General features: G+C 39.5%; 1 protein-coding gene across 1 annotated transcript; it reads right to left on the reverse strand.

The window, feature by feature from the left end:
- Positions 1–3,161: 3,161 nt before the first annotated feature.
- Positions 3,162–16,568, reverse strand: TMEM106B (transmembrane protein 106B). The gene is made up of 8 exons (XM_064676403.1): positions 16,419–16,568; positions 12,980–13,201; positions 10,469–10,532; positions 8,986–9,145; positions 8,009–8,149; positions 7,871–7,920; positions 4,490–4,543; positions 3,162–3,799 (listed from the first exon to the last, which is right to left on the reverse strand). The coding sequence occupies exons 2-8, from the start codon at positions 13,197–13,199 to the stop codon at positions 3,661–3,663; spliced, it is 828 nt and encodes a 275-aa protein (XP_064532473.1). The 5' UTR covers positions 13,200–13,201; positions 16,419–16,568; the 3' UTR covers positions 3,162–3,660.
- Between the last annotated feature and the right edge of the window lie 1,163 nt (positions 16,569–17,731).

Consider the following 17,731-nt stretch of genomic DNA (forward strand, 5'->3'; position numbering starts at 1 on the left):
CACACCAGGAATTCAAGAGTGAGTGTCAGGTACTACATCTTTTAGTAAGAGCACTTCTCTTTAAATCTCTCCAAAAAGATATTTGAGTGTTGGATCTTTGATGGTTTGGTAGCTTCATCAATTCATTTATTTATTTTTAAAGCAACATATTTAAAATGTACAATAATTTTGCTCTCCAATGCCAAATAGCCAACATTTTTATGCATTTAGGTGTTACATACTTAAGTTATGATTTTGAAATTTTACAGTTATTCTATACAGAATACATTAAGCTGATTTGCAATAGTGCCATTACAGTGCAACATTTGGACCACTGTTATAAGGCTAACTAACAGAGCTTCCATTTTAAAGTGCAACAGGTTTTGGTACAGGAATCGCTACAAAGAATTCAAGTGAAAACAACTCTACTAGAAATAAACATACTATGATGCCAGTATAAAGGTATTTTATAGTATTAGAAGGTTATGGGGAAATTACAAGTGAAATATGAAACACTTCAGAAGAAACTCTTCAGAAACTATCTATCTTACACACATGAAGACAAGTCAGGAAAAAACCACAATTCTTCAAGCTCACTTTCTGGAGAGAATTTGTTCTTATTTATAGTGAACTGAAAGGCTTGCCTTTTTTTATTTTAAAATCAAGATAAAATAAATGTGAAAAATGACAGGTTTGTCACTTGGATCTATTCTGATACTTTGTTTAAAAAGTTATACAAGTTAATAGAGTTCCCTTGCTCTCTTAGCATGTTTCCAAGGTCAGCCACATAAATCTAGTCTAAGTTAAAGTATTCACACAGATGTTTACTTGCTTATCTGATGAGATATTATATTAAAATTAGTAGATAAATTAGAATACTTGCCTTGTTTGGTTAGTAATATGCTGACAGTTATGCAAGGAGATACCAACACCTGCAGAACCTTAAGCCTGTTACTGTTACTCTTACTTCTCTCATACTGACTTAATTTGAGAATTCAACAGGACCTTTAACCCACACTTTATTTTTAAGGTAAGAACTCTTCATCATTCAGTAAGTCTACCATGAATTGATGGTGTTGAAGTTTATATCCATTAGATATCCTGGAGGACAAAAATTGAGTTGTACCTTTCCCCTTCTGACACATACACGGAAAGAATAACTCCACTCAATTCTTTAATTTGAATTAACCAACACCAAGCACTACATGCAAGGTTAAGATCTACAGATTTAGGTATGTATTTTGCTCAGCATGTCTGCCCAAAATTTCAAAAGTCAGTTTGAGTCTCAGCACTGCATAAAGTGTAACCTCCTCTTGCCATGCTTGTTCAAAAGCAGCATTCACTACTGTCACCAAATAATTTTGTCATTGTGCTATTCCAGTTATTTCAGACTACCTTTCACCCTTGGAAGAAAAAAAATATTTTAAATGAATGTAAATATCTGCCTAGAGCTGCTTTCTTCTTTTCTCTTTCAAAAAACCCAAACAAATAACAACCCCCAAACAAACAAAACCAACGCTCTAGGTCTAAATACTCAGGCCTAGAAGAAAACGCCTGCGTCACTTGCTGGCTGACTTCAGATCTAACATGATTTAAATCAGAATTCTCTCCCTGCTCTCCAACATAAGCAAATCTTCCTACAACAGGTAACATCGAAAAGTTAACCCCTCTGCTTTTAGCCAGCTCTCCACTATCCTGGTTTTTAGTTATCACCTTTCAGACAAGCTTATCCATGCATTTTAGCAGCCACAGGACTGACCCTCATCTATACCCTAGAAAGACTAGTCAATTGTGAACTAGTTTCCCTCATGATTGCAAGCTGTAATAAAGAATGCTTACTTTCAAGGACCAAAATTCAAGAATAATTTTCAGAATATAACTACAGGAAGTCATCCAAATTGACTACTCCAATTCCAGAAATTCTCTAAAGCCAAAACCTGACATCATCATCTTATCAAAAACTATATGGAACTGACAGTTCAGGTTCCAAAAGTTTTCAGAGACTGTCAGAGTAAGTGCTCATAGCATTTCAAACAAAGAAGGGTTTTTTTGGTTTTGTTTTGGGGTTTTTTTTTGTATGGTTAAGTAATGCCTCCTAAGTAAGCCTTACATCATTGATATTCTTTTCCCCATCCATCCCCTTAGGTCCATCTAAGAGAGGCCAGTAAAGAAAAGAGTAATGTAGACATCTCTCTTGACTGAAGTACTGGAGCATTAGAGATTGTTAGGGGCAAGAAGTTACCCAGCAGCTTTTTTCCATAGTGTTTATTGCTAATTCATTTTGTGTAACTTATTTCCAGCAGAAGGGCAGGACAAAAACCACAACATCTATTTAAAAAAAAATATCATTCACTAAAATGCAATAGTCTCAACAATACCTTCTTATCTAATTCATCTTATCTAATTCAGAAATAAACCAATCATGATCTAGTTAATTAAAACATTTTGCACCCAACCCTTAGAACAGTCGGCCCTAAGGAGTCAAGTAACTTTGGACCCAAAATTTATAATCACCATAATTGATAAGAACCCTGGAAATTCTCACCGTGCAAACTATGCTATTTACTGCTGTGAGTCAGTCTTGCAATTACATCAGCATTTACCCTTACAGAAAGGATTGCTGCGTTTTCCCTTAACTTTGATGTGAATTGTGAGTGCTCTGGAGATACAGTAACTATTGCATTTGCTTACTGAGCCTGTGCAAGAAATAAGCACAACCAAACATATTAACACTTAGAAGTAGCTTAAATACACAGTATATTAAAACAATAAAAATCATGAAAATTTACATGAAGTTCTCCAAACCTGTGCTTAAAGTTTCCCATCTAGTTCCAACTGCACAATATTGATTTTCATAGCTATTCTCAAAAGTTTACTATAAAACACACCGGCAAAGCCTCTACTTATTAATTTTCTACAGTCTTGAATTTTTCCTTTGTCAGTAATTGTTGTGGGGGTTGTTTTTTGTTTAGTTTTAAACCCGACTTTAAATTTAACAATGTACATTCTCCTTATAACATCCCAGAGGTAGCAGGAGGGAATAAGAATAATTCTAGAAGTTGCACATTCAAGTGCAGTGTCATCCAAGAGAGCTTTCCTGGCTTTCACAGACTGCATGTCACCTCTAATCATGTATAGCAAACAAAAACATAGAATCCCAAAATAAAGAACCATTGTAACTGGGTTACTAATAGAAGTTTCACACCCAGATACTTTAAAGTAATCTTGTTATTTAAGTAGTAATACTGCCTTTTTCAACAGTCAAATATCAAGAACTGAAGTATAATCTTAAAATTTATAATTTTTTTTAAAATGCTCATTAGTGACACATTTCACCTAAACACAGACATAAACACAGTTACTCTAAGATGATGTACCACACTGTAAGGAAAGGTCCCAGTTCTGTTCAAGAATCCAATATTCCCCCTCTCCCTCCCACCACACAACTTGACAGAGGTGCTTACAGTAACAGAAAGCAAACAGAAGGGAAAAACACAACACTTAACAAGTGCGCCTATATACATTTTGCACCTCTTCCCTCCTTGTATCTAAAACAAACAGGTCACCACGTTTGCTATGCTGTACATTGCACGTACTCTCCCCCTCATGTAGTACCAGTCCTATCCAAAGGATCTCTGCAAGCACCGACAGCAGTCATTCCAGACCAACCAGCAGGTGCTTCTACTGTGGAGGCTGAAGTACATTTAAATATTCTGACTGGCCCAGCTGATAGGTCGTGTTTCCTCCACAGTCCACATACTGATATCTCTCCTGGGATGTTTGCTCAGAGTGGCCAAAGTACGAGGTTGTCACTGTCACTCTTAAAAAGACAAAACAGAAGAGATTTTGAGTTTCCTATTCTAAAAATGTGCTGTTATACTACTAGGGTTTTTAAGGAGAAAGTTTTGGAACAAAACATGTTATAAATAAATTTAAAAACATTAGTAATTTACCACTATAGATTTTCTCCATACAAGACATCTGGTTCCCTGAGTACACACTTTTTTTTCTGAAGATACTAAAGCTGAGGTTTGCTCATAATATCTTTTTTAGTGATGAGAAAGCAAATGATTAGACAAGTCATCGTATGTCTAGCCTAAACACAGACCCCTACAACCCACCATGCTGAAATTTATGCAATGTCACAAAAAGCAATCTCTGACAGAGTACTAAAGCCTGTAACTCCTTCAAGATCACAAAGTTCTCAGCAAGTTCTGAACAGTGGCTGATACACAAAGTCATTTTAAAGTCTTTGAGATATCAGTAGCTCCACAGGTACAGCCCAACTGCAGAGCAGATACAGTAACAACAGTTCTGTTTATCTGAGTGTCTTTAAACCACCAGAACCTGTCAAAAGGCCTGGTTCAGTTTCAAGAACTAGAAAGCACGTTGATTTCATTTTATCTATGATGCAAAGACTCCAGGACTAAATATTTCTAAGTAATATTTTGATAACAATTACACAGCTTCTAAATTTTTTTCCAACAAATAGGAAGTTTGCCATACTTACTGCATCATCACCACTATGTTATGTACTTTGATAGATGGTAAAGTACAGAAGTCACTGCAAAAAAAGAAAAACAATTACTGGATTTGCATCAAACCTTTCAAGGTAATTATCTGAAAAGCAAGACTTGTGGCTTCAACTGGAAATTCTGACAGAGACTACAGAGTTGGTAGCAATGGCAATAAAATCACTTGCTCTAAGTCACCAGCAGTTACTGTATGGTCACCTAGATCTATTTTATATACACAGTCTTGCTTTCACAGGACAAATCTAAACGTGTGTTTGCTTACATATAATGCCTGCCAACAGAACTGTCCTAAGAAACTGTTCACTCCATCTTTCAGAAGCTAAAAAAGTTAACCTAAACCACTACATTAAAGCCTGTTGATATCACTTTGCCACTGACAAAGACTTTCAGTATGAAGGGATACAGAAATAATTTGCTGCAACTCCGCTTCACGTGGAATTCTATATATAGAAACTTTACAAGAAAAGATCAATGTTATGCCAACTTTAGCATTTTTTCAGGTAAAGTCAGCATTAAAAAACCCCCTCAAACATCCTGAAGGCACTGCTATTCTTGCTCAACACGTACCAACAACTTAGGAAAGTCCCTTTTATTTCTTGCACTCATCCACCTCTACATTATGCAAAGTAACCTTTAACCAATATACAGAGATTCTAAAGTCAAGGTTATTGTTCTCTTGCAAGAAAACCTTTTCAGAGTGATGTTTTCTGACACGTGTCTACGTACCAGTTATACAAAGCACCATGTAAGAGCATATTTTTAACCCCTACTTCTTAAATCATTTGCTCTTGGGCACCAATCTATCAGCTCTAGAATGAAAACCATGTGATCAGTGCAGTAAGATTGCATGGCAGCCACCACAACATTTCGGTGGTCAACACCGTGGTCGTTCTTTCCCCTTGCATCAACAAACATACAATACAGTATTAAACAGTGAATGAACAAAGGTGATCCAAATTGTAAGAAAATACAAATCAAACAGTTTGGTATTAAAAGCTGTTTTATATCTGTACCAATGTCAAACATTTTGATTTTGTTTTCCCTGCTAGGTTTAAATCAGAATTTAGTTAGACCGTAATGCCAGATATCCTCAGTTAATGTACTTTTCTAATCCAAAATATAGACAACCTGTAACACAATATAAAGCCAGCTCACATACAATAGTACATACTGGCTGACAAGCAGAGAGAGGCAACGCCAACATGCTGGGGTTTTTTTAAGTCAAGATTAGATGAAAATTAATCTGCTTTAAAAAACAAACCACAAACCGATCAAATAAAAAAAAAAAACAAACAACAAACTACACAGTACAAAACTGTAGCTAGGAAACTACATTGAAAGTGAACTCCACATTGAGCCAGCTCTCTAAAATAAATGTGGAAATGCCCTGTATTATACTGATTTCATCATGCAGGTTGGCTGAATGCAGACACTTCATGTCATTGAGAATCTCTGGTATTCAACCTAAGCTGACTTTACAGGACACACACTCTCTGGGATCCAAACCTGGGAGCTATGACTAAAGCAAGACCCAAATTAACTAGCTGGGGAAACACTGAAATGTGATCCACTGTAAAATCCCCTAATGCTATAACCCACAACACTATCTGTATTAGAAAGATAAGCCCAGGGCCTTCGTATTTTTGTGTGGAGAAAAAACCCAAACACAGAAACAAATACAAAACCCCAATAAGACAAGCTGAAGCTATCTTGGCTAGGTATTCAAACAAAGGAAGCTCACTTGCTGTCTCCAGGGTTGCTCCATACAGCAAACCCAGGTTTCCAGACTCACAATACAGAGAAGGAGCAGAAACCCATCAACAATAACTGTCAACAGCTCAGGGTAGTCAACTAATAACAACTGTGTAACATACAGAAAATATGGAGAAAATGAACAGCTATAATTTTGTATGTGGCTCATGTTCTTTTTAGTACATTTCAAACACATGACAGCAAAGTTAGTGAGTGCTACTCACTAGGAGATTGCTCTAACAGCCTGTACAAGAACTTAACTGACACAAACTTCTAGTCATGGGTCTCTTCACTTAGCATAGTCCATGCTTAGTGTCACTGTGCTGAAGCAACAAATATTCTCACACATGTACAAATGACCTACTAGTCTGCTCTTCTAGCAACATTCACAAACAGTCCTGAAGGAGGGTAAGTTCACCTTACAGCCTGCTGGCACTGATTCATTACAGCTTCACTGTTTCTACTGCACAACATATCTCCAAGCTGGACCAGTGAGTGCACCATTGTTCCACACTACTGTTGCCAAGGCTCCAAATGTCAAGCAGAAGAGTCTGAAAGCCAGTCAGTTCAGGCTACAGACAGCTTCTGCCTGTCTGTATCTTTTTACACATCCAAAGCCATGCAGGTTTTTCTAAGGCTAGCCATCAGCTTGCAGGGGAAAGTTGCAGCTAATGTTGGGAACAGACTCTCAACAGCATTACTGAAGTTGAGGCCACAGTACTGACCATGAAAGTTTCAATGTATTATTGCACCAGAAGCACAACTAGGTAGGTATTAGCATGACTTCTATGAAGGCTATGAAGTTTATTTATTCCTCATACATCCAAAGAGTGAGCAGATTCACAGGATTCAGTGTTTACATTAAGCTACCTTACATGCTTTTAAAAGGTGACAGAAGTTCAACACTTTCCATTTATTTAGAATTTGTGCCCCTCTTGCTATTTCATACCTATTTCAATTTATTCCAACACTGCAAAACTAGAAGGTTCTCCCCCACTCCGAAGGGGCTGTCATCCACTGGAACTGCACATGGACCTGAAGTCTCAATAGTTAACTCTTTCTTTTCAATCTGCATTTCAGTGTAAGAGAACTAACATTTAGCTTTTTTACCAAGACACAATGAGCTAACAGTCTGTTGGACAAATGAACTTTCAGAAGCTATGAATAACACCACACAAAGGGCAGGCTGTAAATACTGCTTACTATTGTATACACATGGTCTGAAGAAAAGAAATACAAATTAGTCTTTAATTTGTATAGTATTAAATACAAATTTTCTTCTACTGCAGAGAAAGTTGCAGGAAAGTTACTAGAGAAGCTGTTAGTGGAACCCACCTGCACCTTCACCCTCCAAAGCAGCTATTGCCAAGGCCTAAATCATTTGGAGAGAAACAATTTAAAGGGCTAAGTGCCAGGTACAGGAAGCCACTATACAAAATTATTGAAACAACTGTGGTTGAACTATTCTTCAGTACTATTAAACTTTAGGAAAATGCAACAACATCTCTGCAAGCAGATTTATGCTAACTTTGGAAAAAATTGCTTTTAACACCATTGCAACTTTTAATAAGACCCATGTGATATATAGAGGTGAATATACTTACAACATGTAGCTCATTTCATCTTGTATGACCGTGGGTACCATATAATCAATCTAAAAAAGAAAGTAACGAAAACACAAATGAGTAGATCTATATATGAAGATTAACATGTATTCAACTTTGAAAGCCTATACTACTTACCTGTTTCATATCCAGAGGACCAATGTTGGTGATGTTGTTTAAACGTGCTTTGCCAATAACTGTTTTTGAAAACTGAACTTGGGCTGTGATATTTGCCACTTCAACAGAGTAATAGTTGTTATTCGTTATATTTAGTGTGTTCTGAAAAAAAACAAACACAAAACATTAACAGCTAATCCATTCTGTGTATCTTCATGAGATACACAGAGGAAGCATTTTGAAACTTGTGCATGAGACAGTAACACCTGAAATTATGCAAGTAAATTTTCCTGCTTGCTATGATTGCGGGGAGGAGTGATGTAATGGACCATCACTTAACTCCTTTCTCAGGATTTGTTCAGTGAATATATTGAGCAGCACAAACTTCTTCACAATTTCCCTGGTGACAACCCTCCACTGCAAATACTGAATTTCTTCCTATCCTCAATTATTCCTTCCAGGAAATTTAGCTATCAGAGGACCCTTTTCTCCCAAGGTAGCTTTGCTTTATTTAAAATGAAGAACTCTACCAAAAGTCTTTAGGTAACCCTGTATTGAGTGCATTACCAAGAAGTCAAGAACCATGCGGAAAGAACTCCTTTAAGTTATAAGGTGGATAAGAAATCATTTTTCCTCAGCCCCAATTTTGACAAATGCATAATACAAGGGTAGTATCAAATAACATTCCTACATAGACACATTACCTTTCACTTATATTCCAAAAATAATGCAGGAAACTCCAAAATCACTGTTCCCATGAAAAAAAAAAAGTCCCAGTGTTAGCTTGTAATTCCAGTTCTATTAGCTGTAGATACAGGAACCAGCCACAGCAGATACAGTTACACTTTTCCAACTGGTCATTTTAGCTGCTTCTATTTCTTAAGGCACTGACTAAGCTTGTCAGCTAGACCAGAACTCCTATGTATATTAAACTATCACTATCACTATCTCTTGATGCACTATTCAGTACAAATATCCAAAGAGACAGTCAGACTTACCGTAATATTTAGATATATTATACGTCTACCCTGTTCGTAAGTGACATACACTGACTTCACACCAACGTACTGAACGTCAATTGAGCGAGGAAACAAGAAAAATACAGCCAACCCAGAAAGCAGTAAGCATACAGTTACAGAAGCAGTCACGTAGAGCTTTCTGGAGAAAAAAAGAGCACATTTCAGAGTCAAAAGCACGTTAAACAACAGTGGCATGCTACTTTTTGTAAGTGATAAGTGGCAGGACTAGTCAATACAAGTAATTCAGTCTATTTCTAGCTTCCAATAGCTTCTAAAAGGGAAAAAATAGCTATGCTGCACTTCACATCTATGTATCAAAACAGCTGTTACTCTTGTTTATACATCAGAAATCACATTTCAAACCACAGTTATTCCAACACTTGTAACTTATAGAGAAAAATGGAAGAGATAAATATTTTTGTGTTTTGAAACAAAAGCACTTCCTCTTCACATTCATTTATAGCACAACTTCTGTCATTCAGCAGGACTCTTGCACAACACACTCAGAAAGCAAAATAAAGCTCTTATGACAGAGAATCCCAACTTCCAGGGAAAGTGTTAGACTCTAGATAAGGAGTAGGAAATTCACAATTAACCTAATTGTGTGGGTGTGGGTGGGTGTGGGGGTGTGTGTGGGTGAGATAATAAAAAACCCCACCCACAAATAAAAGACTCTACTGTAGCTCCAATTTTGTCAAAATTAGAACACTACAGTAATACATTTCAAATTTGTACTAATGTTACATCAGGTGTATGATCAGAATATATTATGTGAAGTTACTGTATTTTTTTTTCCTAGTGATCATTTCTGTTTACTACAGAAACATCAAACATTATCCAAACATTAGAGAAAACAAAACAAACAAACAAACAAAAACAAAACTAAAAAACAAAACCCAAAATGTGTCAGAGCAAGAAGCCCTGAGCATTGTAATGAAACCTTTAAGTAGATCCTAGGAAAAAAATAAATATACTGTATCAGAATGATGAATTTGTTGACTTTACTACTTGCAAAAATCAGAACTTTACAAATTAATTTTAGGTGACTTATTTAGTAATAGTGGCTCAAAGAAGCAATCACTTAACTCAGACTTTAACAGTGAAGATGTATCTGCTTAGGTCAATTAAGATACCACAGAGATTGATAAATACTTGCATCATTACTGTAAACACACAGATAAATATCTATATGAATAGGTCATACAATATTACTTAGCTTTGTACTTAGCTAAGACATACTGTGATGGAAGTATGCACACCCGTTAATAAATAACTCTCCTGAAGTTAGAGGTTAAGACTGACATAACTCACGATAAGGGTTCTTTCAGTACAGAATGCAAGAGAACATTCCAGTGATCTCAGCTTAATTCTTCTTATTACTATCTCCTTTAAATTCTTGAATTTTAACTAAAAGAGAATAATTAACTGTAGATCCATGTACGACAAGTAAGCATTAACTTACGTTCTTCTTGGCCTCAGTCTCTGATCACTGTATGGAATTAATGCTACCAGCTGATTTTCCTGCCCTGAAAACAAAAACACCCTTTAGGAATTTAAGCAAAGAATAAGTATTGTTGCAGTTTTACCTGAGTGCCCATTGTGACTTAATGGCACCAAAGAATAAACACTAATGATAAACACTTAAATTCCAGATAATCAAGTCAAATACTACTGCAGCTTCTGTCATTTTCTAAAATAGAGCATGGATTACACAACATTGAGAGGAAAAAACACCAAATCTGCAAAGACCAAAACACCAATAAATTCCACCTCTGTGCTGCACGCATGCACGGGAGGCAGCTTGCCTCTGGCACCACTTCCTGGAGGAAAACAGAGATAGAACAGCTTTGAGCTCTCTGTGCCAGACCATATAAAGTCATAGGACAAAACATGCAGAAGCTCGGGCAGTAAGAACTGATACAGAAGGCATTCTTCATGTACTCTTTTGAAAAGCAGAAGTCAGGTTTGTTTAAAAAAAACCCCAACGAACAACAAACCCAAGCTGCAACTACCATGTAACAATATGGATGGCCTTGGCAACACAAGTTATGCATACACTGCATTCACTGGTATATAAAACCATTTATCATGGTGCTGCTGGGCTGCAGCACCCTGTAAGTGAAAGTAAGTATCTACTGGAATTTCTCCAAACAACAAGTTATGGCACTAGACAGCATGTTTAAAAGGGGAATATCTTAACAGTAGAAGTAAAGAACACAGGCACAGATGAGTTGCTGAAAATACACGGACCACACCTGCCTATATAGCTTTTGCTCTTTGCTGTGGAACTGAGATTTGTCTGTATGAGAACAGAGGCCTCAAGGCCAAGTCATATTTCACTTTTTAAGCCAAATGCAGAATTTGACCAAATCATCACTTAGCTAATTAAGCACTTGGAAGTAATTCCATGCTGAATCACTAAGCTAGGCAAAACATGCTAACCAAGAAGGTACTAACATGTAAAACATCAACCTTCTAAAAAACTTCTACCAGTTTAAAACAAATTTTCATCTCTGCTTCAATTAAGCATCTTCAACCTTTGAACACAACAGCACAGTCCTGCTTTCATACCATATCATACTGAAAAAGTTAAAGCTTTCCAAGTTACAAAGCATAATTTCACATATTTATTATAGTTTAGCCATAATCATGTATTACAGACTTATGAGTCATGTAGTCATTCTGTGAACACTTAATTTATACCCTATTCCCTCAAAAAACCTCCAGACATTATTTTCTTCTTCTCTAAAGTACTAAGGAATAATTAAAAAGACAATGCTCTTAGTTCTAACAGCTCATTTAAAATTCTAGCTTTAATCACATTATTTCATTAGAATGTATGGACAACATGCATGTTTTAATAGTTACTGCAACATAATTACTTAAAAAAATAATTAACTGACATTTAAGTATTACATCTACAGATCCCACAGTCAAGAAATAAGCTTCAGAACACAGGAATCCCATTATTTCTGCATTTTAGCTAGCACAGTTTTGAGTAAAACTTGCTATTGATATTATCTAGTATTTCAAGTTAGCAAGCTAACAGAACAAACTTCCTTCTCTATAGTCTTTTGGTTAATATAATTTTTAGTTTCATAGCTTTTCCACACTTCAAATTTGCTGAATTCACTCCAATCATAGTATGAGGTTTAACAGCTAAAACACAAATCTCTTATATTTACAACTGTTTAACTGTGCCCCCTGCCACTTATACATATGTGAGACCCAAGTATTTTTGAACTATATCATAACCTAACCTCACTGAGGCACGTGTAGAAGGACACAGCATAGACACAGTTTTCCTGAGATGTTGGTCAAAATCAGTTCCAAGAGCTCTTACACCCAATAATCTGTTTTGGATAAGAGGTCTGGCAAAAGCAGATCCAAACACGAAATCTCATCAGTTCTCCCCCCCCATCAAAGGGAAGATCTTGCAGCTGAAGCAGAAGACTGTCCCTTGGCCTGCTGTGTTTGTCACTCTCTCCTTCTGCCCACTTTCAGATATTCTGCATTCTCCTTTCACAGATTGCTTTCTAAATAGCTATTTAGGTGGCTTATCATACAGGAGAGAAATGTAACAAAACAGCTCCATATCAAAAGGAAAAACAAAATATGAGGGCAAAGTGAAAAAAACCCCAGTTAGGTATGAAGACTAATGCTAGGCAGCCTATTCCTATTTCCCTTGGCAGCCAAAGATCCTATACATTTTCAACTCTAAAGCTGAGAAGAAAGAAACAGTAGCATTGTACAGACAAGTGAAAACCCAACACTGAACAGCCAAAACTGACTCAATTTTTTCCATTTATGTAGCGTAATTGTAAGAAAATACTTAGTCCTACAAAGACAAAAAGATGAAAAACTTGAGTAGAAGGGCTATTTGTTATGAATTATTACACTTATAACTGCACATGGTTATGAAGTAAACTTATAAGTTAAAAAAGAAATTAAAAAAATAACAAAGAAAACTTACCTCGTGGAATTCTTCCCGTTCCCTGGCAAGTTGGGCAGGTGACACTGTCTCTTCCTGTAAATTCCACATAGGGAAACTGCGACACATCTCCACATCTGCTGTCCTCATTGTGCACTTCTGAGTGAACTAAACCATTCCTCACGTTATCAGACACTGAGCTTCCATCATAGCCATCTTCCTTGCATGTATGCATAGGCAGGTGAGAAAGTGATTTTCCCATGTCTAAAATAGAAGTCAGAAGAAAGTTTTCAGGGACAATGATTCAAACATGGCTTGTATTTAATTCCCCTGCACCGTGTAACAGTTAGTCTATGGTCACAGTCTGACAAGACTCCAGGTCTCCTTTGTTCAGATCCCTTAAGACCTGCAAAGCACCATGGCCCTGTCAAGCTGTAAAGAACCTGAACTAACTGGGAGCTTTGTTCAGATCCTCCAATATGCACAGGTTGAAAGGGGATCTATGAGAGGCTTTAAAGTTCGAAGGGTACAATCGCTGGCAAAAGTTGCAACAGTCTAGCAGGGCTTTTCAAAGGATTGTTACTGTACAGACTTTAACAGAACACATCAACCTTTGTATAAAAGAAAAAATAAAATCAAGATTGGGCTCCAGAAAGCAAGTTTGCAATTTTTAGTTAATTCTACACACACTGCAGACCCAATTCTAACAAGTTTTTTAGGTTGGACTTGTTTTGATAACATGGAACCAGCTACTAGTTTCCAAGCTAGAAATACAGATATCCAGGTGTTTAAATTGATGAGTCTTTTTAACTCAAAAGAGGACTAATTCACAAGAAAGTCGAGTTAAAAATGGGAGTGAGTTTAACATAGTTGCTGTCAAGTAGCATTTATAAAGACTTATTAAAAAAAAAAGCATTACTCACAAAAGCGTTTTTGTTACCACACAAATTTTAACTTTTTTCTCATTACTGTAGTTTTTCAGCCATAACACTGAAACACTTTGAAATACAGAACAGTTGGATCTAAAGTCTGTAATAAACTGAGGCAAACAGAAACCTTCCCAATTTGCAACAGGTGGAAAGCAAACTGAAAGGTAAAAAAAAAATAAATCTGTACAGCAGTGGCAATCAGCTTATCCCCATAAGCCATTTTAGTTACTTAACACATAGGTACACCAGTCACACAATTCATCACTGTCTGGGGGAACAGCATGATTTAAGGAGAACATGCAAAACTCCATTTTTTTTTCCCATTAAGTGGCATTTTTAAAGCAGCATCCACCAATTATCATGCTGGTTCACTGAAAGGAAGTCCTAAGAGTAAGATTAAGAGAGCAAAACAAGTCAGAATATTTTAAGCCAAGCACTCAAGACAGAACAAATCTCAAATATGTTGATGGTAACACAAACACAACATTAATTCATTATATTGCCACAAAGGATAGGTGAACGTGGGAGCGGGAAAGTAAGTCAACAAATGCCAACAAGTCCCAGTTACTGCTCCAGCAAACATGCAGGATTTTTTTTTTCCATCAAGGTCATTAAACCCTCACAAGAAGGCAAAGTACTAACCCTTGTGCTGCTATTTTTTAAAACATTCTAAGTTTGAGAGCCATTCAATAATAGAAATTGTTGAACTGAAAATTAAAACTACCAGGCTGTTGAAAAAAAAAAAAAAATCCTGAAAAGGCTGCTGACAATTATTCCACAAGGGGTTTTTGTTTACTGTTCTCCTTGCAGCTGACCCACAGCCTTCCTGCTATGAAACTTGAGTCTTGCAGCTTAGGCAATAGCTATCACAGCTACAGGCCTGAAAGCTTATGGATCAATCCCTGGTGCTGTGGTGCTACAACTACACCCAACTTAGATGCTCTGCTGACACTAGGCCCAGGCTATGTCTACATTAACAACTTAACACAGACCAAGCAGCAACTCTTTAAAAGAAACAGTCACTGAGCATCCAAAATCCACACTGCATCTGTTTTTGTGTGTTCATTCCATTGTCTAGACTGACAACACTCACTGGCAACTGGACTGCATCTTCTAGTTTTAGCTTCTTCCAAAAGGAAGAGTTCATGCACTCCCTGATCACACTGTGACATGAATCAAAGCGCAGCAGGCAAGGGTAACCACGAATTCCTTTCAAGAGCACACCCTTTATTTGGATTAAAATACTGATGCATATGCATCCTTCAATGCCAACTCTACCTGAGCTTCAATAGTTAGGATCTACTGGTGCCAGAGACTTGGGACACGTCTCAGTTCACAAATAAGAAAACAGAGAACCATTTGCAAACAAAATTTGATCCTCCAACATATTTTCCCCCCCAACCAAGCCTAAACCATATTACAGCTTACTAATAATCAAGAACATGTTGTTCTTTTATCTAGCACTTATATGCTGAAGAGTAGTAACTCTGAGAATATAACATCTTCGTATGTGACAGCCTCTATACTGTCACCAAAGCCAGAAACCCAACTTCCTTAATAGCTGGACTTTGATCCAGTCTCTCCCTTGTAATTGATGTCACACTTCAGTCTGCTTGGAGTTTCCTTAAATTCACAGTCTGTTAAAAACAGTTTGGTAAATTAAAAATGTTTTGATAAGCGGCTTTATCTAAGACCGCACCCTTCAGATTGCTACAGCACTGCAAGACTATAGTATATAGACAAAACCCAAACAGTGTCGCAGACACACAGAACCACCACATCCTGTGCTACATGCAAGACTCGGGGAGGTGGGGGGGAGGACACTTTTTGTTTATAAACTCAGTGAAACGTTATACAATCAAACTGAGTTGTTATACTTCTCCAGCAGGTTAGGGTGGCGTTCTTATCCTTTATATGCAAATACATAAACTTGAGATTACAAACCTACTTCTTCTTCAATACATCAAAAGATTTCGAATCGCGACCATCTCCTGCCCCATCAGCTGTGCCTTAATCATGAACATCACAAGCTCCTCCAGAGCAGAGCACGCAGCAGGGTAAGGCAGTGACCTGGCAGCCACAGACCTGCCCAGCATAGGTGGGCACGACCAGCGGTGCCTTTCACGACCCCTTGACAACCCCACCTCTCGAGCACTGCTTGCCCAGTTAAGGCTGGCGCTGCCAAAAACACGGGAGTCAAGAATCCCGGGATTTCGGGGTTTTCTCGCCCGCCAGCGCCAGCTGCTCTCGCAAACATGGCGAAGTCCTGGCCCGCAGGCTGGGACAGGGCCCGCCGAGCTCGGTCGCTGCCGGGCTGCCTCCGGTGCCCGCCCTCCTGGGGGGTCTCGGCACGGGAGCCGCTCCGGGGCAGGGTCAGGTCAGGCCAGGCCGGGCCAGGCACCCCCCGCCCCGCCGCGGGCCTGCCCAGGCCCCGCCGAGGCCCACGGGAGGCCGCGGCGACCCCCGCCCGGCGCAGCTCCGCCAGCGCCCCGCGGCCCTGGCCCCGCGCCGGGAGAGCCCTTCCCTTCCCTTTCGGCCCCGTCCCTCCCCACCTGCGGCGCGGGCTCCGCTGCCGGGCCGGGCACGGCAGGAGCGGAGGCTCCCGAAGCGACGCTGCAGCCGGCGCTGAGCCCCGGATCGGGCGTGTGCGCAGCCGCGGGGCGGCGGGGGCGGCGCCGGGCCCGGCACATCCCGCCCGGTCTGTCCCGCCTGGCTGCGGGGGGAGCGTCGCTTGGCTCCCGCGGAGGCCGGGAGTATGGGGATCACTGCTGTTCTCCTGGCAGGGCGGGCCGTGCCAGGCTTCCAGCGGGCGGGAGGCTCGGGAACGGCACATAAACTACCCTCACTGGGCGGGGTGGGGGATGATCCCGCACGCGAGCATGGAATCAAGGGAAAGGGGAATGGGCTAATAGGGCAACCCTGCTCCGCGGCGGAGGGAGATGGAGCGGGATTTCTCCCAGGGTTTCCGTGTCAGCTGTGGTTCAGAATCAGAATCAGTTAAGTTGGAAAAGATCTCTGGACATTATTGGGTCCAACCCATGACCAAACACCACTATGTCAACTGAACCATGGCACTCAGGGCACTCATGTCCAGGGACAGTCACTCCACCACCTTCCCGGGCAGCCCATTCCAATGTCTAATCACCCCTTCTGTGAAGAAATTCTTGCTCATGTGCAAGCTAAACCTCCTCTGGTGCATTTTAGGACTATGTCGTCTCGTCCTCTTGCTCGTTCTCTTCGCTGCCCGCAGCTGTGTGCGCCCCCTCCTTCTCTCTGAAACTTCTTGGTACTTTGTGAGGCACCATCGCTATTTGCTGTGCCCCGTTTGGTAGCTCTGGTGGAAGTACCTCGTCCCGCTGTGCTCCGGGGCAAGGGAAATGCTCGAGGGAGGAAAAGCGACGTCAGGTCAGAAAAAAAAAAAAAAAAAGTGTCAGAAATCGCTGCAGATTGGTTTTATAACTTGCATCATATTATACAAGGTTGCTTGTACAGCAGATATTTATCCAGGGCATGAAATGTTATCCAAACAATTTGCCAGAGCAAAATGAAGTACGTTGGAAGTGAATAACTCGTGATAGTCTTCGTGGTCCTGCCTCTGGTCCATGAAAACCTCTGGCCGCTCTCTGTGACAACACGGGAGATGGCTCCTCTGCGGGGATGCGGGGGCACCAAAGGGATAAGAGCTGTGCAGAGGGGACACAGCCCGGGACGACCAGGAGGGGGGACGAGGAAGGAGCTCTGCCCGGTTTGGGAACCTCGACCCAGCTGCAGGAATGAATCAGGCTGGGGGTAATCCTGTGATTCACACCATGTATTAAACTGCAAGGGCAAGGGTAGGGACAGGGTTCGAGGGAGAGAATGAGGA

This window comes from Pseudopipra pipra, chromosome 1, assembly GCF_036250125.1.
Source record: "Pseudopipra pipra isolate bDixPip1 chromosome 1, bDixPip1.hap1, whole genome shotgun sequence".
Classification (NCBI taxonomy): Eukaryota; Metazoa; Chordata; class Aves; order Passeriformes; family Pipridae; genus Pseudopipra; species Pseudopipra pipra.